Source organism: Sphaerodactylus townsendi, linkage group LG08, assembly GCF_021028975.2.
Source record: "Sphaerodactylus townsendi isolate TG3544 linkage group LG08, MPM_Stown_v2.3, whole genome shotgun sequence".
Lineage (NCBI taxonomy): Eukaryota > Metazoa > Chordata > Lepidosauria > Squamata > Sphaerodactylidae > Sphaerodactylus > Sphaerodactylus townsendi.
In genome coordinates this window covers 29,361,904-29,384,091 of record NC_059432.1, presented here as the reverse complement: position 1 = coordinate 29,384,091, position 22,188 = coordinate 29,361,904, and the positions used below count along the sequence as shown (strand labels likewise).

Here is a 22,188-nt window from a genome sequence, read left to right as displayed (position 1 = left end):
CCCAAGCCATTGATACATCTGGCAGTGTAGCCTCAGCTACTTTCAATAACCAGCCTATTAATATGGGAAGGAAAAGCAACCATGCTATCCTATGTACCGTATATCACTAGGTGGCATAGAATTAGAGCTCTAACAGCATATAAGTCGAGGCACCTAATTTTACCACAAAAAACTGGGAAAACTTATTGACTCACGTATAAGTCGAGGGTGGGAAATGCAGCAGCTGCTGGTAAATTTCAAAAATAAAAATAGATGCCAATAAAATTACAACAATTGAGGCATCAGTAGGTTAAATGTTTTTGAATATTTATTTCAAAGAAAAACAGTAAACTGGCTCTGTAAGTGGAGTGGAAAGAGGGTCAACAAGAACAATATAAGGTATCAACAATAACTCTTTAAAGAAAGTACAAAAACCAGGCCTCAACCAGCAACCAGAAGCTAAAAACACAAGAGTTAAAATCCTTCAAAGCTGGATTCCCTCATCATCATCTGTATGTCCAAATGTAGCCCAACTTAGATTTTTTAAGAGGGATATTATCAGAAATGGAAAATCTACTATTAGCTTCATTTGTAAAACAATGGGGGGGGGGATGGGGCATCCCCTTTGGGGGTCCAACTAACTTTGGATCCCCTGACCCAAACTTCACCAAACTACTGGCATTGGTGTCATAAAAGAGACTCTCTCTGATGAGACCAACCAAGGTTAGGTGAAGCGAGCCCAGAGGAATCCCAAAGGATTATGAGACCCCTCAAAAGTGGTAGCCCCATCTACCTAATAGCTCCCATTAAGAAAACAATGGGGGGGAATAGGAGGCACCCTCCTTTAAAGGAGGGGTCCATTAACTTTGGACCCCTGAACCAAGCTTTCTACCAAACTCTGGCTGCAGGTATCATCCAGGGAGAGTCTTCCAGGAGAGGAATTTGCCACACCAAGGAAGAATTTGGTGCCGCTAGCATATAAACTGCGCCCCCTGCTGGCCGTCAAAGTAAACACACAAAAAAAATTTAATGACCCGCATATAAGTCGAGGGGAGCTTTTTCAGCATTAAAAATGTGCTGAAAAATTCGACTTATACATGAGTATATACAGTATGTTTATTCATAATCCCAAACTGAACAAAAATTACTATAACCTGTTCCACATAAAGACTTAAGTAAAATTGTAATTTCATCCACCATTTCCACCTGTTCCCCCTGCCAGTGCTTCATGCCCCCCCCCCCAATTGTCAAGTCCAGACCAGGCTGTGGCAAGTGAGGGGATGGAGTTTATCTCTTCCTTTCCATGCACCTGTGAAGTCTCACTGTTACAGAATAAACATGAAAATAATTTCTATGAAAATATCCATCACCCTTTCTTCAGTGATAATCTTTGTAGAAGTTCTAAAATTCAAACACTGTTATAAGCTTTCATGATTTAAAGAAGAATTAAACATGAGTATGTCAGTTTTCTAATTGTTGCATAGTAGTTAGATTGCAAACCTTCACAACATGGGTTTCCTTTCTGAATTTCATGCCATTCACTATTCCCACTACACAGTGTTTGAACCGGGTGGTAAACTGCGTCATTCTATATCATTATATTTGTTTTTTCAGATTCTAAACAGTGATGTTTTTGAAGAATGCCACCACGTATTTGAAAATAATTTAATGCATCAATACACAATTCAGAGTACATTCTAAGAGGTTTTTTACACCTTATGAGAATGAACACTTTACAAAACAAATAAAATTTGGAAATCACAGGTATTCATCCCCAACATTCTGTAGTGTTTAAGCAAGGCAAACACCATGGCATGATGTATGCTGGAACTTGCTGTGTATCACATCTAAAAAAAATCTTCAGTGAAATGACTTAAGATCTCCATTAACTTCAATCATAAGTGAGAATAAAGCGCTGCAGCAAAGTCATGTTGTCCAAACCACTGGGTGTTTATGCATCTTTTCTCTTGATGATGAGAGGCCCCACATTGTCTCCTGTTTCATCATTGTGCTTTGTGTGAGACCCGTCACACAATGGGAACTACGGGGGGGAAAGAGATTAAACAATTGTAACTGTACACATTCTTTGGCAAGGCAAATAAACTTAAGACTGTGAAAAATACTGGTTAGCACAATGGTCTATGAATGTAGCAGATTATTACCCAGAACATCAGAAAGCATTACAGATGTATTTGGTGCAACACAAGAGAAGACTTACCCAGGCTTTCAACAAATTAAAGTTGTCCAAGAACGAGTATCAAGATTTGGGTTGCAAAGTACTCCCTCTCCTAATCTCTGCAAGTATTGAACACCTTCCAAGCGTGACAGCACTAGCTCAGCTGTAACCTTTAGAAACAGCAAGCAAACACTTGGCTTGGCGGACCATTAAATATTTGCCTTGCAAGATTAATGCTACTTTAATTCAATCCAGGAGAACTGGAATCAATACATCAAGTGCAACTTGTCTGGAGATGAAGAGGCAGAGGGAAGTTATCTTTGTAAGCTAGAAAACCTGAGGGGGCAGAGATCTGCATGACCGTTCTCTTCTTAAGCAGGGTTGCAGCTACTCATCATTGGATACTGAACTGTTATTGAACTTAACAGTAGTCATTTACAAATAAGACTGCATTTTCCACACAGAAAATCAAATTATGGACTATTACTAAAGCATTCACAAACATGAAGTCCAGTAAATATATGGGTGCAGTTCTGGCTGACAAGTGATACTTTCTCCACCTCCAAAAAACCCCAGTAGTAAGTGTGTGGGGAAAGACCTCTCTATTCCCCCCTATGCTAACTTTCACAATGCTGCGTGGATGGGCAGCAAGAAGACAGGCAACACAGGGAGAAATGTTACTCTTTCTAATCACTTAAGCTAAAATCCTCTTTAAAAAGCGCTCTGGACCAAACATACCTGGTAAGGTTCTCTTGTAGTACTCCATTACCAGATCATATTAACAGCCCAACAGGCATAAGTGGAGTTTCCCTTCTTTAGATGTATTTATTTCATTTGTGCCCTGCCTTTCTCACCAAGACTCAAAGTGGATTACACATTTTTTAAAAAACAGTTCAATCAGGCAGAAAAGACCTCCAATCAACAATGCTGTAGAACAAGGGTTGCAGAATTGGGATGCAGGGCAAACAAAAACAATGAAAAGGAAAGAACTCTCTGGGCATGACAAGACAATGCAGAAAGTAGGTGACAAAGGAAAAACAAATTTTAGTAAAAAGGAAAGTGATGGATGCAATAAACATAGCAATAGATGCCAATCCCTTACAAAGCAACTTCCTGGACTGCTGCAGTCTACCACAGTTCCAATCCCTTAATAAAAATGTCCTCTTGAATATTTCTGTTTTGCATATTCTGTGAAATCATAATAGGGTGACAGACTTTATGGCAGGCCATGCCACAGAACAGAAGTAGAAACAGCCTCTTGTAGCTGTATTATTGCACAATGGTAGCTGTTTTCTAATTTTACCAACTTCTTATAGAAGCCAGGTTCTCCAAAACCCAACAATTTCAGCTTCACACACTGGGCAAGTTCAGACATAATTCCAAACTATGGATAAACGCTGCATGATGCTCGCATGCTTACTCTCCTCTCCTGCCTTGCATGGTTGGCATCTAATGACATTAGTGCAATCAGAAATCTCCCTTAACATCTAAACCAGTGGTTCTCAACCTGGGGGTCGGGACCCCTTTGGGGGTCGAACGACCCTTTCACAGGGGTCGCCTAAGACTCTCTGCATCAGTGTTCTCCATCTGTAAAATGGATAAATGTTAGGGTTGGGGGTCACCACAACATGAGGAACTGTATTAAAGGGTCGTGGCATTAGGAAGGTTGAGAACCACTGATCTAAACCATGCTTATCCTCTAAGCCAGGATTATAAACTAAAGTTTGATGCTACTTTGCAATGCAGGCTTGGAGGAGTGGCGCAAACCATAGTTTTGCTGGTTTACATGTAATGACAAACTATACCATTTGAACAAAATTTCTGACTTAACCACATGGGAGAAAAAAGCGAGCGACAAGCACAGGGTCTTTTTGTATAGTGCTGAGCCAAGGCTTTACACTGCATTTGAACCAACATCCTACAGATTATCTACAGTGTTAGCTGGATAAATTGGCAAGATAAATGGGAACCTGCAAGACGTAGTTGTTCCACTGGGCCTTTGGGAGGTCGGCCATTAAATGTGCCGCCCCCCGCCCCCCATATTCCACCTTGGGGGCTTGCCCACATTATGCCAACCGCCTGACGAGTCCATTGTATATGTTGTCATCATCTGATTTTAGGACAGAGGTTGGAGCTGTTTGTTATTTATGTTTTAACTGGTATTTAAAATGTTTGTTTTACTGATCATAATTTAATGTGATCATTTTATTGGTTGTACACCGCCCAGAGCCTTTTGGGGATGGGGCAGTATATTAAATCTGATTAGATAGACCGATAGATCGATAGATCGATAAGAGCGATTCCTCCTCAGGAGCCCTCAGTGTTGCACACCAGTGAAATAATTCCAGTTTTTCCATTTTAGTTCAGAATTTACTCATGCTCAGAAAGGACAATTTCATCTAAGCTTGTGTGAGAGTGTACAGACCTCTCTCCCAGCACCACAGAAGCTAAGATTTTCAGTCTGCAGTAAGGTCTATTTGGTAGGACAGCAAAACTTTTACAAACATCACAGCAATTAGGGCCTAGGCATATTGGCTACCATGAACTACGCCTTCTAGCATTTATTAGATAACTTTATATAGAGAATGTGACAAATAGAATCGGACGCTAGATGAGGAGCAGGGTTCAAATACTGCTTCGAGCACCACTGAAAGGAGGAGAGAAGAGGACACATATCAATAACCACTGAGAACTGGGACTCAACCTGTCCTCATTCTCTTACATGCTTGGTCGTATTATAGTTTTAACAACCACTACAAACCCTAAAATATTTTTAGCATTACATTAATGTTTAGTCCAAAGCAAGTCCCACCAATCCAAGGGGACTTGCTTGCAGATGTGCATCAAGACTGAATGTAGTATCTCTTTATTCAAGGCTGAAGCCTTAAATGAACTAGTATTTCTTCAAACAGCATTTGCTTTTATCTTGCAATGCTAAAAAGGTTTTATATCTCTTGGTGACAGGAAAGTGCAATTCCCTAAAAAGGAGAGCAACTTCTAAGAGAGTAACCAGAGTGAAATGCCATGTAGATTAAGTGATTAAGAAACAGATTCACATTACCGTATCTTTTGGTCCAGAGGCACAATTGCCAGAGGTTGAACAAGGAAAGAGCAGCACGTAAAGGACAGGACATTTACTAGCTGGATCCAAAGCGGCCCTTTCCTTAAGCAGAAGGCAGTTCCATTTTTATATATATAATTAATAGATTTTTCCACTTTAAATACACCCCACTCTGTTTTTAAAGGGTCCCCCTATCTCCAAGAACAGCTCTTCAACTGGGGAAGGAACTTCAGAAGGAGTGAAAAGGATCGGTTCTATGAGCAGACTTGCTTTAAATTTTCTGGATATAACCCCACATTCTTAGATGGATAAAGTAAGATGTTCTGTTATAGAAAACCACTTTCTTTACCCTTTCCAAAATCAAAGACGTCCTTCAACTCCTAGCTTTTATTCTGTCCAAACCTTCATTTCTCACAATACCTGTCTGGGTTCTGCAGCATTCATCAAACACATCTGTGGAGTAATGCTATTTTCTTCTCTTACCTTCTTAGACCTCCAGCAGCGGCAGTACACAGCTTTATCCCCCAGGTCTTCCATATCAAATGCATGAACTACCTTGGGATTATCTTTCTGGATATGTGGGTTGACCATCGAACTACGGCAGCGGTCCTGGTGGAAAAATTTTTTGTAAGCGAGATACCCAACGGCGGCTGCTCCAGCAGCAAATGAGACTGCTACAATCCATTCAACTGAAACAAGAAGTGGGAGAAATAATCACAACTGAGTACCCCTGCATGGACATCAGGGAGATGAAAAGTATAAAGACTCAGTATAAAGACTTGCACAATGTCTGAGCTGCCCTTCCATCTCTTCTTCCACTCTTGAGCCACAGAAGCTAAAGCAATTTGGTTTTTCATCTTTACAACCCAGTCCTATGCATGTTTCTCTCAGGCACTTGTCACTGCAAGATTTTACTCCCAAGTGATGTGCTTAGTACTGCAGCCTTTTGGAGCACCCATGAGAATGATTATTCACAACTAAGTTTCACTGAATTAAATTAAACTTATCCTCAATTTACAAAACCTTTAATGGCATGAGCTAAACTTACCTTCTGAAAGGATGTTTAGAATTACAATGTTAGCCTTTGTTCTGACATCAGACACCACTAAGAATACCAATGACTTTAGCAAGTGATTTTGTTAGAATACCATTTCAGGGGACAGGATCACCTTGATTTAATTTGTATAGAGGGAGAGAAGAGATCCATTTTTGGAATACTGGAAGCAGTGTTTTAAATTCTTATAGTAACAATTCACAGAAGGAGGAATTTGGAAACTGACAGTTTTCAAGCAGGTCAGGTCCCGTTTGCAACAAGTGCTAATGCATTCTCGCACAATGACTTTTAAGAAACAGAAGCTGGGTATAAAATTAGAATTGCAAAATGAGAGAGAAAACTAAAAGTTTTCTAAAAGTTTATTTATAAATTCAATTGAACTTGAAAAATTCCATGGCATTTATTGCAAGCCACTGTGGTTTAGTGGTTAGTGTGTCAGTTTAAGATCAGGTTTGAAACTCTACTCTGTCATGGAAGCTCGCTGGATAACCTTAATCCAGTCATACTTGCTCAGTCTAATCTACCTCACCGGGTGGTTGTACTGCACTGGGCCCCCACTGAAGTGGGGTAGAAATGAAGTAAATAAATACTTCCTCATCACTCTTTAGCACAGTAATCCTATGTACACATACTTAGGAACATTTTAAGTTCTTTTGTTTTGCTGCTGTTGTTGTGGGCAAAGAGTTAAGTGTTATACCATAACCAAACACAGCTAGTACTGCCCACTGAGAATCCACTTTATGCAGGTTTGGTTTGTGGAAAGATAGAAAAACGTTAATTTTATAACAGATAGATAGGGAAAGGATTTCCTGGACGTAATAAATCTGAACGCTTTTGTTCAGAATAAAGGCAACAGATTTGTGAATTCATCTGCCATTTCCTAGACCAGTGATGGCAACCTTTTCGAGACCGAGTGCCCAAATTGCAACCCAAAACCCACTTATTTATCGCAAAGTCCCAACACCACAATGTAACCCAAATACTGAGGTTTCAGTTTAGAAAAAACGGTTGGCTCCGAGGCGCGTGTTCCTTGGGAGTAAACTTGGTAAAGCAACCGTGCAATGCTTCGAATGGGTGAATCACGCGCCTAGGAGGGTTTACTCAGAAGCAAGGCCAGCCTAGGTGTGTGTGTGGGGGTGATTTTCTGCTCCCCCTACATGACGAACTCTGTGCGCACATGCCCACAGAGAGGACTCTGAGTGCCACCTTTGGCACCAGTGCCATAGGTTCGCCACCACTGGACCATCTCTGTTCTAGAATGCTGCTACTGCCTACCTAGTTCTGTCCCCAAGGCATTAAGACCCAAGCAGAGCATTCTAGAACTAAGTCAGTTCAGAAATGGCAGATGAATTCACAAACCTCCTGTCATCTTTATCCTGAACAGGGTACAGTGACTTACATAAACTCAACAGGAACTGGGTCATAAAAATTGTATAAGAATCATCTTAAATTATCAGAGCAGCGAGGTAGCATTTTGATCCCACATAATTTTTTTTTCAAGCTTCAAGAAGGAGGAGAGGAAATGACATATATGTACTGTTGGGCACAGCTGAAGTCATATCTGCATGGGTTTTGTCTCAAAGTGATTCAGGACTAAGCTTGCTACTATGTGCCCAGTGCAGAAGATCACAGGTGGTTAATTTATGGCTACCAGGGCAGTGTTGCTGCTATGCTGCCGTGCTACCTCCAGAGGGCTTCAAAGCGGCATAGCAGCAAAAATTAAAAAAAAACCTAGCCACCTAAAGGGAGGGAAAACTGGGAGGTGGACAAGCACTGCACAGCTCAACAGTGCCTGGCCCAGAAATGCCTCCCCTCTGAAGAGCTCCAAAGACCTAAACCAGTGGTGGCAAACCTATGGCACATGTGCCAGAGGTGGCACAGAGCCCTCTCTGTGGGCACACAAGCACAGAGATCGTCATGTGGGGGGAGCGGAAAATCGCCCCCACACACACATCTAGGCTGGCTTTGCTTCCGAGTAAACCCTCCCAGGGTCATGATTCACCCAGTTGCTTCACCAAGCTTACTCCCGAGTAATGCGCGCCTCGGAGCAAACCATTTTTTCTAAACTAAAACCTCAGTATTCAGGTTAAATTGCCATGTTGGCACTTTGCGATAAATAAGTGGGTTTTGGGTTGCAATTTGGGCACTCGGTCTCGAAAAGGTTCGCCATCACTGACCTAAACCTTCCACTATCCTTTCAGGCCAGGAAGGTCCCAGAATAGCCCTTGGACTTACACTACTTATGGCAGTAGGGATAGCAGATGTGCTGGCGCAACCCTGTGCCAACTCAATAAGCCCATTTGCTCCCCCATACACACCATTGGGCTGCCCAGTCCATGCAAGAGCCCTGCATGTCCTCTTCTTTGCTTTAAGATGCCTAAGGAAGCATTCTGTGACCCAGTAAAACTGATTCACTGTTTTGTATTTTTATTTAGGCCTAGAACTGGTAGGCTGGCAATAGAAATTTTTCTACTGGGACAAGTTTTTTAAAATATATATAAATTTCAGAGTACAATCACAAAGATATAAACACACAGTCTCACAGGACAAACTACCTACCACAAGAGTATCTAAGTAACAAACTGACACAAACATGAGGAATGGATCTCCAACAATAAAATTGGAGATCCACAAACAAGACTGGGGAAATACTAATACAAAAAAGTCATTTTATTTATGCACAGTAACACAAATTATTTATTTTTCCACCACCCTCCATTTTCCAATCTAGCACAAAAACCCACCCCTAATATAAAACTAGGATATTTTATGGTGAGACAGAATGCAGCTCCATCTCAATCAATAACTATATATAAAATTCTGTTCATATAAAACATTTCCTACTTATAAATGTAATCCCTACATCAAAGAGTACTTTTATTTTCCAATGTATTTCATATCCTTAAAGTATGTCTCAAAATACATGCAATAATGAAAGATTTCTGCTTGTTTTTTGTTTGTTTTTCTGAAGGAACCCCCCTGGACACTTCTGGAAGTTTTCTATCTTTAGCTGTCCTGCCTGTACAACTGATCGGATATTGTGTTCAGCTATCTTTTCCTCAGAACAGAGGACTAAGAAGCCTCTACAGCAAGTTGCTTTCTGCCTATTGAACCATAAATCAGAGTTCCCCAGCATGGCATCTGCAGAACCTTCCCAGGAACCCACCCACCCACCACCTGCTTCAGGAAAGTAGGCAGCGCTAACTAAATCACTCAAAAAATCTATCAACAGAACATAATGAGCTGGCAAGAAGGAAAACCCCAGACAAAGCATCTGCAAAACACATAGGCTCATTCCGCACATGCAGAATAATGCACTTTCAAACTGCTTTCAGTGCTCTTTGAAGCTGTGCGGAATGGCAAAATCCACTTGCAAACAGTTGTGAAAGTGGTTTGAAAACGCATTATTTTGCGTGTGCGGAAGGGGCCATATACACTTTCCAGTCATGTGCAATGTTCAAGTGGAAGGGCACTGCTGACATTTGAGGGCATGTATAACATTGGCAAATGAACAAGTGAATGTGGATATGGGGACAGATCTTGGTTTGTTGCAGGCCCTGTTTGGAGACTGTCTTTGGTCAAGAAAAGGTTTGCCTCCCACTGACTGTGAGAAGAGCATCATTTTCCAGCATGGGTCACTGGTTGTTAATGTGTGTTCAGCCAGTTTGAGCTGAGTGCCATATTTTAATGTTCAAAGCTTGTTGTAACCCACCCAGAGCCCTTTGGGGATTGGGCGGGATATAAATCCAATAAATAAATCAATATGTATACTACACTGTCTACTTATAGAGTTTCCTGGGCAATAAACAACATTATTCCAAACTTTGAATTAGCAGCTGCAGAGGAAGTGTCAGCAGAACACACTTAACAGAATCAGATTCAGATACTAATTACACAGATTGAGTCGGTACGGTCAACAAGATTCAATAACCAAGACAATAGGATTTTAGAACTCTGCAACAATCAGAAACAACCAAAGCATAAATATTAACATGACACATTAAATAGTACAGAAATTATATAACAGGATCCAACTTACCATAAGCCATACACAACAGTACAGACCACATTCCCAGTCATTCATTTATTCAAGTAAGTTTGTGAATCATTTCATACAACACAACCCTATTACCTGTGCAGAAATCTCTCTTGAATAGTTAAATTCTTGCACAAAGTCAATCGGGGGGAGGGGTGTATGTGAAATTTTCCTTACCTCCTGAGGCAGGCCTTTTCACAAGGAGGGGGCCACAACAGAGAAAGCACCTGTACTCGCTGCTGTTGATTTTGCCCATCTCCACATTCGCGTTCATAAAATCCGTTAGCACGAGAAAATAGTTGTGGCGAAAAACATACATAGGAAAAGAAGTAGCCCCATAAACAAGAGGGGGCAATTTCATGAAGGGCTTTGTATGTGATCGCCAATACTGACCTTGCTCCTTTATGTTGTTATGTAGGTTTTATGCCATCTTGCTTGAAATTGGTTTTAATATGTATACTTTTTGTGTTGTTTTTATATTATTGTATTATTTTATTATGATTACATAGGTAAGCCGCCTCGAGTCCCTTGGGAGATTGGCAGGGTAAAAATGTAAAATATAAATAAATAAAACAGATAGGCAGCCTTGCCTTAAAACCATAATCTGAGAGACACACCCCCTTATGTGTGAATGTCACAGCCTGATAAAGAGCTCCAGAGAACTCAAAAGGTTGCACAATTTGGGGTAATTTTAAGTTGGTCCTACCAAACGGTACTGTATTTGTGGGGGGTTTGCATTTCGCTTTGGATTAATGCTTCCTGCCTACAACCTCATTCTATGTGACCTACCAAAGCACCGCACACACAGGCACGCCCATCTTTCAGGACAAAGCCGCTAGGAGCCGAGAATTGCTTAGGATTTTCTTGTTAGCTGCCTGGCCGTCACGACCATTTTTTGTTTCCCATATCAAGGCAGGAAAGCAAGACAGGGGTGCGAGAAAGGCACACACGTGAATCACGACCGCGATCCCCAGGAGTTTCTCGCTGGAAGGCGCCTTTAAAATGCACATTATGTGCCACAATAAAGAGCGCGAATACTCCACGCCCTGCAAGATGCCGCTACAAACATCCGTCACATTGCACAGCCAGAATGGGCTTCCAAGGGAGCTTGGTGGGTGACCCTCGAGAGCTGCAGCAGGCAGCAATGTGAAACAGGTCGGGGAGTGGGGGAGAGGAGAAGTTCCCTGAAGGTCATTGCAGAGGCCGGAGGAGCTTGGCCATGCAACACAGAAATAAAATCCGCCCCTTTAAAAAGTCGCATCTCCAAACCCGAGGACTGAATAGAAAGAACTCCCAACGGGGAGCAAGCAAAAGAATGCAAAGTGGATCACTCGATTCTTCTTCGTTTCTCCCAAAGGTGGGCAAGGAGATGGGAAAGAAAGGAAACCAAACGCAGGCCAGTGCAAAGCGCTGGTAAAAAAAAGGGTAGACAGCTGAAAAGCAATCCCACATTCGGCCCCTGCATTGCAAAAAACAACGTGTCCCCTCGTTTTTCTGCACGCGCTTACCCCTCACAGAGGAATGCGACCCGCCACCCATTATTCCTGCACTGCTCACGCGGTCTGAGGATAGTCTATTCCGACCATAGAGGACACGCCGGAAGGGAAACGGGAGTGGCGTAGGTCGATTGCGCCTGCGTCCCAAGGCGCGCGACATGGCGGCGGCGGCTGCGACCCTCCTTTTAAAAAGGCCCGGCTGCTATCCCAAATCATGCCTGGGATGTTTATGGGACTGCTTGTTCATGGGACTACTTTGAAGCGAATTCAGCTTCTTTCAAGGCGATGCGCTTCCAAATGCGTCCGGCTCAGGGCTGCAGCATAGTTCTTGCATTCAACAGAGCCTGTGCCCAAATGGGCATGTTCTGTAAGAAATGGAAAGGGGGCGGGGGCGGGGGCGGGGGCGGGGGGGGGTGTTCGAATAAATTTGCAGATGGGTTTAAAACAGTAGTTCTCAACCTTCTTAATGCCGCGACCCTTTAATACAGTTCCTCATGTTGTGGTGACCCCCAACCAGAGGTGGGATCCAACCAGTTCTCACCACTTCTCTAGAAGTGGTTACTAATTTTTTCTGAGTGCGGAGAAGGGGTTACTAAAGCAGCCTCCCTGCCCAGTAGGGACTGGAGGTGTGTGTGTGCGGCGGCGCCACTGTTTGAATCCCACCACCATCAGAACCTGTTATTAAAATTTTTGAATCCCACCACTGCCCCCAACCCTAACATGTATCCATTTTACAGATGGAAAACACAGATGCAGAGAGTCTTAGGTGACCCCTGTGAAAGGGTTGTTCAACCCCCCCCAAAGGGGTCCCGACCCCCAGGTTGAGAACCATTGGTTTAAAATGTCAAAGGTGAGAACAAGGCTAAGCAGGTCTACTCAGAAAAAAAGCCCTGTTCTATTTAATGGGGTTTTACTCCAGCATGGTGTACTGTTTAAGAGCTACAGACTGTTTCCCCACCCCTCCACATGAACCCTGAGGTGACTTTGGGCCAGTCACAGTTCTCTTAGAACTCTTTTAGCAAGCAGGGAGGCAGGCAATGGCAAACCACCTTGGAATGTCTGTTGCCTGTCCCCATAAGTCAGCTGTGATTTGGTGGCACTTTACACAGGCACATACTCACTCCTAGAAAAGGGTTTTTAGGATTGCATCCTTTATGATTTGATTGGTTGTATTTTACTCAGTGATCAATTCCCCATGGGGAAATAATGTGCTCCAGTAGGTGCCCCGGGACAACGGGAGAACTCCCCACGGCTCCTGGGTCGAATTCGGCTCAGTCCCATGCCAGCCCTGCAATACCCCCCTCATCCAGGGTTTTTCAGAAACCACCAGGAAGGTATATCTTTTCTGGTGAACACGGGATGAGCCCAGTATCATGGGGAATCGTTTTCCTGCCCTGAGTCTCCGTTTGTTCTGTCAGCCAATCACAGCTAAGTCTCTTGGGCATGCGCAGAATGGGGGACTCAGGGCGGGCAGGAACACGCCTTTTTTTCTTGCATGCGAAGCCATAACCATGCAACTGATAGGTGCATGTTTGTGTGCTGTTCTTGTCCATGAAGCTCTATGCTTTGTAACGACATAGCTACGTAGCTGTTACGTAAAAACAAAAAAAGGAACTCCCATTCACGTTCCCGCCCTAAAGCAACAGCCAATCGGGAATGAAGAGCACAGGAGGCTCCCGGGCTCTGATCGCAGTTTCAACTCCAGACCTCAGCTGCTGTGGGCAGTGACAGACCGGAATCAAAAGGTACTGTACTTTATTGTCCCGGTCCGATCCCAGGATGATTTTCCCCATGGGGAATCGACCAGTGATAAAACAGGGTATCACCCACTACCACCTATCACCTCTACTACCACCTACCAACACACACAACCCTCCACTACAACATACTACCACTCACCACCCTCACTAACACACCACCCCACTGCCATCAACTACCCACCATTACCATTTAACTACCACCAACTATCCACCATCCCCACTACCACCTATTAACACACACCACCCCTAAATACCCAACATTACGCCCCACTACCCCCACTACTGCCCATTACAACACAATACCACCACCTTCTATAACCCACCACCCATGACCCCTTATTACCCCCCAAAATCCCCCACCATGCCCCCTAAATTCCCCACCAAAATTCCCCACAACTACCACCCACTACCCCCATTACACTCACTACCACTGCCACACCATACTGCCACCAACCACTATCCACTACCATTCACAACCCAATACTACCACCCACCACCCCCTGCTACCACACAACTCCCCCAAATACCCAACACTACCACCCACCAACACACTGCCACCCACTGTTACCCACAAAACACACTACCCCCATTCAAACCCACTACCACTCACTACCCCTACTAACTCCCACTATGCCTTACTACCCCTAAAACTCTCCACCACATCAGCTGCTACTCATCCCCCACTACTACCACCTGCTGCTACCCTCTACTACCTACTACCCCATTACACCCCACTACCACCCACCAAACCCTACTGCCACCTTCCACCAACCAGTACCATCCACAACAGACTCTAAACTTGTTGGCAATCTATTTCTGAGCAAATGAAGTTATAACCTTCTCAACAAAAACAACTAAGTAAAATTGTAACTTCATCAGTCACATGCTGGACGTTCTTTGTTTTAGAATGCTTTGCTTGGGTCCTAGTGCCTACCTAGTTCTGCTAAGTAGGCACTAGAACCCAAGCGGAGCGCTCTAAAAAAAAACACGTCCAGCACATGACTGATGAAGTTACAATTTTAATTAGTTGTTTTTGCTGAGAAGGTTATAGAATGGAGCTGTAAACTGTTCATTGATGAATGGGAGTCTTGAGCCTGTTAAATACTAATTAAATTTCGTGTCAGTTTACTATCTGTCTCCAAAGTGCCACAAAGCTCCAATCTGGTTTTGCTCCCTGAGGCTGACCAATAGTGCAATTCCTTTGGATGTAACTCTACCTAGGATTGCATTTTCTATACAGCTGCTAAATGGCACAGAACCTTTGGCAGGAAATTTCAGTGGGTTTCAACTGGAGCAACTCTGCATAGGAATGTACAGCAAAAATCATGAAATGTTGTGCATTAATATAGTTCTGGCCTTCTGGCACTGTTTTAGTACTGTAAGGAAGTGTCAGATTTGGAGACAGCTTTCTTACTTTCCCCATACTTTTTGAACCTTTGAATTGTCCTCCCTTGTTGCCACCAGAAGTGTTTGAAAATAAGCAACACATCATGAGATTGTTTTAAAATTCCATTTTACATAGAATCTTTGCTGTTAAATTACTTTATAATTCACTTGCTGATTGAGTGAATGGTATTTATTCATGTTTGAAATGCACCTGGAATACCAAAGAGAAAGGCAGGCTCCAAATGAAGCTAATAACAGTACATATCTGTGCAGTCCTAAAAACACTTTCCTGGAAGTAAGACTCATTGATTAACATAGGACTTCTTGGCAGAATTGCTAACTTCTTTTCCTTCCGATAGCAATCCTAATCAAGCCTCAGAATCTAATTCAAATATATTCAACAGGACTTACCCTCAAGGAAACATTCTTAGGATTGCACTGTGAACCATCCATCCACAAAATGTCTTAAATTTAAAATGCTTTTAGTAATTAGGGTGTATTTCTTCAATGAGATTTTTACTAATATGAAATAAATAGTGTTTGTTTGAAAGAAGGAGCAGGTGGTAAGTTTACTTTGATCCTGTCCATCTCACACACCTGTGGAGTACCAAGGTAAAGGTAGGCCATCTGCCAGACTCGAGACTTTAACCTTGCCTGTCACTGCAAAATCAGGGGTATCAAGCATCCAGCAGGGCACGTGGCACGGTTAATGGGTAGGGTTGTCAGTTTCTACATAAGGCCTGGAGATTTCCTGGAATTACAACTGATTTCCAGACTAAAGAGTTTAGTTCCATTGGAGAAAATACCTGCTTTGGAGGGTGGACTAGGACTGCCAACCCACACACCCTCCACTCAGAGCGGGAGATCCCCAGGTTCCCTTTCGGTGACAAGCAAAAAATAACATTTAAAAATGGCTGTCTGGCTGATGATGTGATGACACTTCCAGGAAAACACTAAAAGTGATGTCACTCCTCTCTAGGAATTACTGGGAAAACCTGTGCACAATTTATGCACAATTTAATAATAAATCACTTTAATTATATTTTGTGGTATTTGGGGGCTTCACTCTGAATCCAGCACTTTAACACATATTGGCTATAGCTGCTAGAGTCATTGTTTTCTGGAACATGCCTTAAAGTATCCTAGCTTGCAAGGGTGACTTTCTTATTCTTAGACCTGGGAGAGCTAGAGGCTTTGTCCCTTGCTCTCTAGCTAGCTGGGTAGGAAGGGGGGCTAATGGCAGTGATACCTTCAGGTAGGAGGATCCATACTTCAGCATTCTGGTTTTGTCCTGCCTGACCTGCCTCTTTAAATAGGACCTTGTCCTTAAGGTCCATTGACAATAACTACTAAGAACTGCACTGTAAATATGTTTTGGATTTAGTTCATACAGGCTGTGCTGCTCCTATGCTCAATATACTGCTCAGCATATAATAGCCCGTTACCATGAAGAAAAGTAATAGTAGCATATGTCCCTACATTCTTAACAAGAGAATGTGTACTCCATCTAACTTAAAGGAATTGGTTACTCTTTAATACCTGAGATAATAGTAGGAACCAAAGTGTTCAGTGCATGAATGTATGGAGGGAAGCCGTTCCACATGGGTCACCAGAAGAAATTTTAAATAGGACAATAGCCATTTTTAGGTCAGTCATAATAAAAGAGCTCATAGAGTTAAGAGTTCTTCTAATCAGTCTGCTGTGGTATCATTTTACAAAGGTTGTTATGACAAATATATATCAGAGTGAAAGAAGAAAGCAAAACAGTAAATAATGACCTTTCTGAAGCCCTCCGCAAGTTGTTGTTTGAAGGAAAGACAGTTAATATAAATAACTGTTCAAACTGCATTGTAGGTAGACTAGATAAGAGACTTTCATAGAATTATTTCTTTATCTGGCATGTACAGAAGACAGGTTTTTCATATTTTGGGTGATAATCCAGATAGGAAAAAAGGAAAACTATGCGTGAGAGTTTATTGTTTGAGAACACTGTATTTGCAGAATAGCTATTAGGTATGAAAGGCACTAATCCTTCATTGGAATTCTGACTAAAAAAAGAAAGCCTGGGGTTGTCTGTGATTATTTTGAATTTATTTCTGCAAACTTGTGACTAGAGAATTGAGTGAATCTTTTATTCAATACTCTACAGTGCATGACTGAATGTGACACAGATTACCAAAAACGATCAAGTATACAGTAGATTTATGCAGGGAAGAAGAAGGGGTTACAAAGCATTTGAGACTGCTGGTAACAGCCAAAAAAATGGATGGATCCCTACAGTACACAAAAAGATTTTTCCCTCTTTTGAAAAAAATCTCAGACATCTGTCAGTACAACAAAGGAGCACTAGCTCTAACAAAAGTTTCAAACAGGAAGGGGCACCACAGAAGCCGTGAAGGGCTGCTAACAGTGGGGCATCAGCTATACCCTAATTTCTCATTCAGTATGTGGAAAAGAATGGAGGCTATGTGGCAGATGGAATCTTTTTGCAAAAATCCAGAGTCTTGAGATTATGTTTGCACTAACTGGCAGAAAGAGACAACTGGTGGTGCCACTTATAAACTCAGAATGCTGCCACTCTAGTTGGGAGTCAGTCTTCTCAAAAATCATCACAAACACTTCAATTTAAATACTGGTAGAATGTCATGAAGTAATCCAGATAGCAGCGCTGACATGATTTTTCCATTGCTGCTGCAGGAGCAATGAGACTTCCATCCAGAAATTTCCTCTGTTTTCCCCGTTTCTGTGACTAGCCATCCTTTACACGTGGTACCAAATCAGCATACTTTTCTTTTCTGCCTTTTGTGTGTGTGCATGTTGATCTGCTGTAAAAATATATAATTATGACATTACCTGCAGAATTTTTTTTCTGATCTTACCAGAATGTAGTACCTGAATTCAAGTTGTGCTGAATATTCAGGATATGATGAATTTTAGTTTGGCAAACTAATTAATTTAATAGAAACGGTCCGAGAAAATGATGATTACAAGGCTATGCTTGAAGGCCAAGTTGTTTTCTCGGAGCAAAATTGCATAAAGTAAATCAATCTACCCTCTATAGTTCATGCACCTCAAATGGTTTGAGGATAAAGGTTAAAAGAAATTGACAAAGTAAGATTTAGCTGATATAAAAGAACCCACATTAATTTTCTACTAAAGGGACATGACTTTTTTTTTTGTCTAGGCAGTTGGAAACCCGAATTGTATTGGCAGCACCATCTATTTGTTGTTACCACTTTTATGAAACAAAGAATTTTTAGAACTGGAATATTTTCTAACCCAGATACCTTCAGCTTACTGGATCTTGAAGTGCCCTAGTTTTTAAGCATAATTCCTGTCTGGAAAGACTGACAACCACTGCTCTAAGCTGTCTGGGTCCAGAATATAAACAGAACTACCCCTTTATGAACCTAATGTATTTTAACATTTATCTTAGACACTGTGCTTGCACTGGAAATGTGGTAAGTAGCCATATGAGATAGAACATAGGTTGCTCACCTCCAGGTGGAACCTGGAGATCCCCTGATCTTCAGACAACCAAGATCAGTTCTTCTGGAGAAAATGGATGTTTGAAGGGCAGACATTATGGCATTATACCCTGTTGCACATCCCTTCCCTCCACAAACCCGCCTCTTCCCAGGCACCACTTCCAAAATGTCCAGATATTTCCCAACCCAGAGTGGGCAACCCTAGATAGAACCTGCTCAGTTGTGGTCCTAGGTCTCTAGGTCATGATTCTATGTTTCTCCCAAGAGAAGTTTGCCTTTGCTACTGGTAATTAGATTCCAGGTTAAGATAGCACTGGCTCATAGTTGTCCAGTGTGGTTTGGGAGAAGATTAGACAATAGCCTCAAGCTACAAGTGTTGTGATTGACATTTTTCATTTTCCAATTTGCCATGTCATTAATACAATAGTCTGAACTGACAGTCATGTGTACATCAAGTGAGTTAGTATGTCAAGCCATTTCATATTAACTAGTGTAATGTTGGTTGATAATGTATTGTGGAAGGCTTTCATGGCCAGATTCAACTGGTTCTGGTGGGACACAGTGTGTAACAGACTTCCCTCTGTGATACACCTCTGAAGATGCCAGCCACAGATGCAGTCCAAACGTTAGGAACAAGATCCACCAGACCACAGCCACACATCCCGGAAAACCCACCAGAACCAGTTGGTTGGTAATGTTTCTGAAGAGAGGTCATCTCTGCCATCAGTGACATGATAAAGTTTTTGGACCAATCAGTCACATAGGAAACCCTTTATTAGTAAAAGCTTCTTCAAAAATGACACTTGCATATCCATTTTCTGTTTCAATAGGGGTGGTTTCAGACAAGAGGTTGCAATAGTGCAAATTAGGTTTCCTTATGACTAGACGAGGATAATTTTTGGCGGATTTCAGTTCATGGGAAGATCCCTTCCAACAGATTGCAGCAAAATCCTAGGAGAAGCTTCTTAATGGTAAGAGACGTTAATCGGTGAAACAGATAGCTTTAGAAGGTGATGGAGATACCTTCATGGGAGATGTTTAAGCAGAGGCTGAATGGCCATCTGTCAAGGATGATGTAGTTGCACATTTCTTCACTGATTGGTATATCGGACTATATAACTGTTGAGATCCCTTCTAACACTGTGGATCTATGATCAGTATTGACAGTTCATTTTAAAACCGTAGTTAAACAAAGGAATAATCAGTTATTCCTATCTATTGGCTTCATGCTATTTGCAGAGCAATTCTAAACGAAGTTCAGTTTAATTTTTAGAGTGTACTCTAAAAGGGTGAATCTAGAATCAGTTCATTATATCGGGGGTAGGGCGGTCTATTAAATGTAATAAATAAGAATAAGAATAAGAATAATAATCTACTTATTTATTTATTGCTATTTGTTTATTTAGAGAGCTAGTTAAGAGTGTCAAACTAGTATCTGGGGCATCCAGATTTGAATCCCGGTTAGTACACTGGAAGTTTGCTAGATGACCTTGCGCCAGTCACACTCTCTCAGCCCAACCAGGGTTGGATCTAAAGGGGAAAGGGGGGCAGGTGCCCCAAAGTAGTGGACAGAGAGGGGGCATCAGCAGGAGTTAGGGGAACCTCGGCCTCCTGGAAGAGATGGCTCATTCTGCAGTGAATATGCCCATTCTTTTGAATGGCAGACTCATCACCACGACCAGATAATTTAGGGCTGCAGCAACTTAAGCGCCGAATCCCAGTTAGTGTCAATTCTACTTCGGCTGCGGTTTGAGCCCTGCAGGGGGCGTTTTGCCGCGGCAGTGACCCTCGGGGAACTACATCTCCCAGGATGCCGTTCGGCGGCGAGAACGAGTGGGCGGGGCGTGTAGTCTATAAGTAGAAGCGGAAACAAAAGACCCCTCGATCGGGAGCGGAGCGGCGCCTCGGCCCCGGCCTTAACCCGCCCCGCGAGAGCCCGGCCCCCTCCTGGAGCAACCAGCGCCGCCGCCGCCTCCTCCTCTTCCTCCCCCCCTCGCGGCTTCCCTACACCGGCCCGCCCGCATCCCCGGCTCCCCATGGCGCTGAAGCGGATACAGAAGGTGAGCGTGCCCCAGCGGTGCCCCGCTGTCCGTGGGGAGCGGGGCGGCCTTCGAGTCGCGGGGCCTGGGGCTCGCCGTGGGGTGATGGGGAATGCGGGGAGGGGGAGGGCACGGAGGGGAGAGCGGGACTTGCGGTGGGGGAAGAGGCGGCGTGATGGGGGAGGGGGTCTGGGCCTGACGCGGGGGAAGGGAGACCCTGGGAAGGGGCGATCAGCAGACAAATGCATGTTTTTTCATTGGGGCGCCTTCCCATTTGGAATGATTCAGGCATAACCTCTCAGTGCGCTTTTTACGCTGCTCTTCGAATGGTTATCAAGTGATGGCTTTCCTAGACTGTATGAAATCCTGGTTGGGGAGGGGGGGTTGTCGTATGTGAATCTTCCACCATCCCCAAACACTCCCCCCCCCCAATAAAACTCCTCACCCCGATTGTGTATGTGTCAGGTTTAGGGGCTCAGCCTGCCGTCCAGGTTTTCTGTTTTTGAGCACTCCTCCCCCAAAAAAGAGGTAGTGGTGTAGTCTGGGAAGAGCTTGACCTCTTGATACTGTGGAATGTGCATAAGCTGGCCCCAAAAGGTAGTTGGTGCATACTGAAAGAGGTTCAAGAGTGTCTTTTATATTACAGTGGATGGAAGATGCAGCAGCACCCCTCTTTCCTGCAGCTCAGAAGCAGAAGGCCAAGAGCATGGGAGAACGGTGCGCTTGTTCCCCATACCAGTGGGAGCCTGGGTTTATGTCACCATGAGGAAGAGCTGTGCCATGACCCCTTTGTGTGGCAATTTGTGAAAGTACCACAGCACTTTGATGCTAGTAGGGTAGCACCGATAAAACAGACCAATACAAGGTGGTTACAAGTGTGATGAGTGGACTCTTGCTATCTCAACCAACTTGCCGTTTGGACAAAGTAACTGTTGTAATAATGAATCTTGTGTGTTTATGTGTGCTTTGATGTGTGTGTAAAGTGCCATCAGGTTGCAGCTGACCTTTGGCAACCTAGTATGGTTTTTAAGGCAAGAAACTAACACAGATCGTTTACCATTTATCTTACTGGTTTGATATAATGGTATGTAATTTTTATCTCCTCCATGAATGTGTTTAAAGCTTATTGCACCACCACAACAGTTAGAAGATAGCTTGTTCCCCTCTGCTTTGGTGAAGCCCCTGCTTTCATTTCTCCCCCGGAGTGGATACACAGATGCCAGTATTGTACCACTTTATAGGCCTGGGAGACCACTTGCCTATTGCTCAGTCTTAACTGCAATGATCTGCTTTAGTTCTTTCTCAGTAGTCTAAAAAAAGAAAGTGAGAGGTGGATTCAGATGTTGGAATGTGTTGTCCTTCTCAAGTGAGGTGAGCAGCATTCATAGTGAGAAGGTGAGGAAATGAACCTTGCCAAACTAGGTCTTAGCAACAACAGCTGTCAGCAGTGTGTGACACTTAATGAAACTTCCTTGTGAATTTAGACAAGCAAAATCCATTAAAATGCCACTCTAAAAATTTGGCTGACCTGGTGTGATTAAATGTTCGATTAGGGTTATGATGACAATTCAGTCCCTAGTTTATGTTGCTGATACATGTTAGTATCTTGTTCAGGCAGAGACTCGCTTTGAGATGTCATATCCTGTTGCTATGTCTCTTTAAGGTCACTGGGAACTGATAACTAAAATGCCAACGGCAATTACATGGTATGCC

The 22,188-nt window shown here is 43.0% G+C and overlaps 2 protein-coding genes across 2 annotated transcripts in view; one reads left to right on the top strand and one right to left on the bottom strand.

Annotated features, from left to right (window-relative positions):
- Positions 1–1,630: 1,630 nt before the first annotated feature.
- Positions 1,631–11,943, bottom strand: CISD1 (CDGSH iron sulfur domain 1). The gene is made up of 3 exons (XM_048505034.1): positions 11,815–11,943; positions 5,700–5,905; positions 1,631–2,020 (listed from the first exon to the last, which is right to left on the bottom strand). Exons 1-3 carry the CDS (start codon positions 11,843–11,845, stop codon positions 1,931–1,933), a joined length of 327 nt encoding a protein of 108 aa, XP_048360991.1. The 5' UTR covers positions 11,846–11,943; the 3' UTR covers positions 1,631–1,930.
- An 8,340-nt stretch (positions 11,944–20,283) lies between these two features.
- The window catches only part of UBE2D1 (ubiquitin conjugating enzyme E2 D1), a 34,507-nt gene continuing 32,602 nt past the window's right edge, over positions 20,284–22,188 (top strand). Inside the window, exon 1 of the mRNA XM_048505595.1 lies at positions 20,284–20,496. Within this exon, the coding sequence (XP_048361552.1) occupies positions 20,473–20,496 (24 nt within the window). The 5' untranslated portion in view covers positions 20,284–20,472. The remainder of the gene's footprint in view (positions 20,497–22,188) is intronic.

Excerpts from the sequence above, each read along its gene's own strand:
- CISD1 (XM_048505034.1), bottom strand. The coding sequence starts at position 11,845 with ATGGGTGGCGGGTCGCATTCCTCTGTGAGGG. Across the intron at positions 5,906-11,814 it reads GTCGCATTCCTCTGTGAGGG|TTGAATGGATTGTAGCAGTC; the intron begins GTAAGCGCGTGC and ends TTCTTGTTTCAG. Across the intron at positions 2,021-5,699 it reads GCTGCTGGAGGTCTAAGAAG|TTCCCATTGTGTGACGGGTC; the intron begins GTAAGAGAAGAA and ends TCCCCCCCGTAG.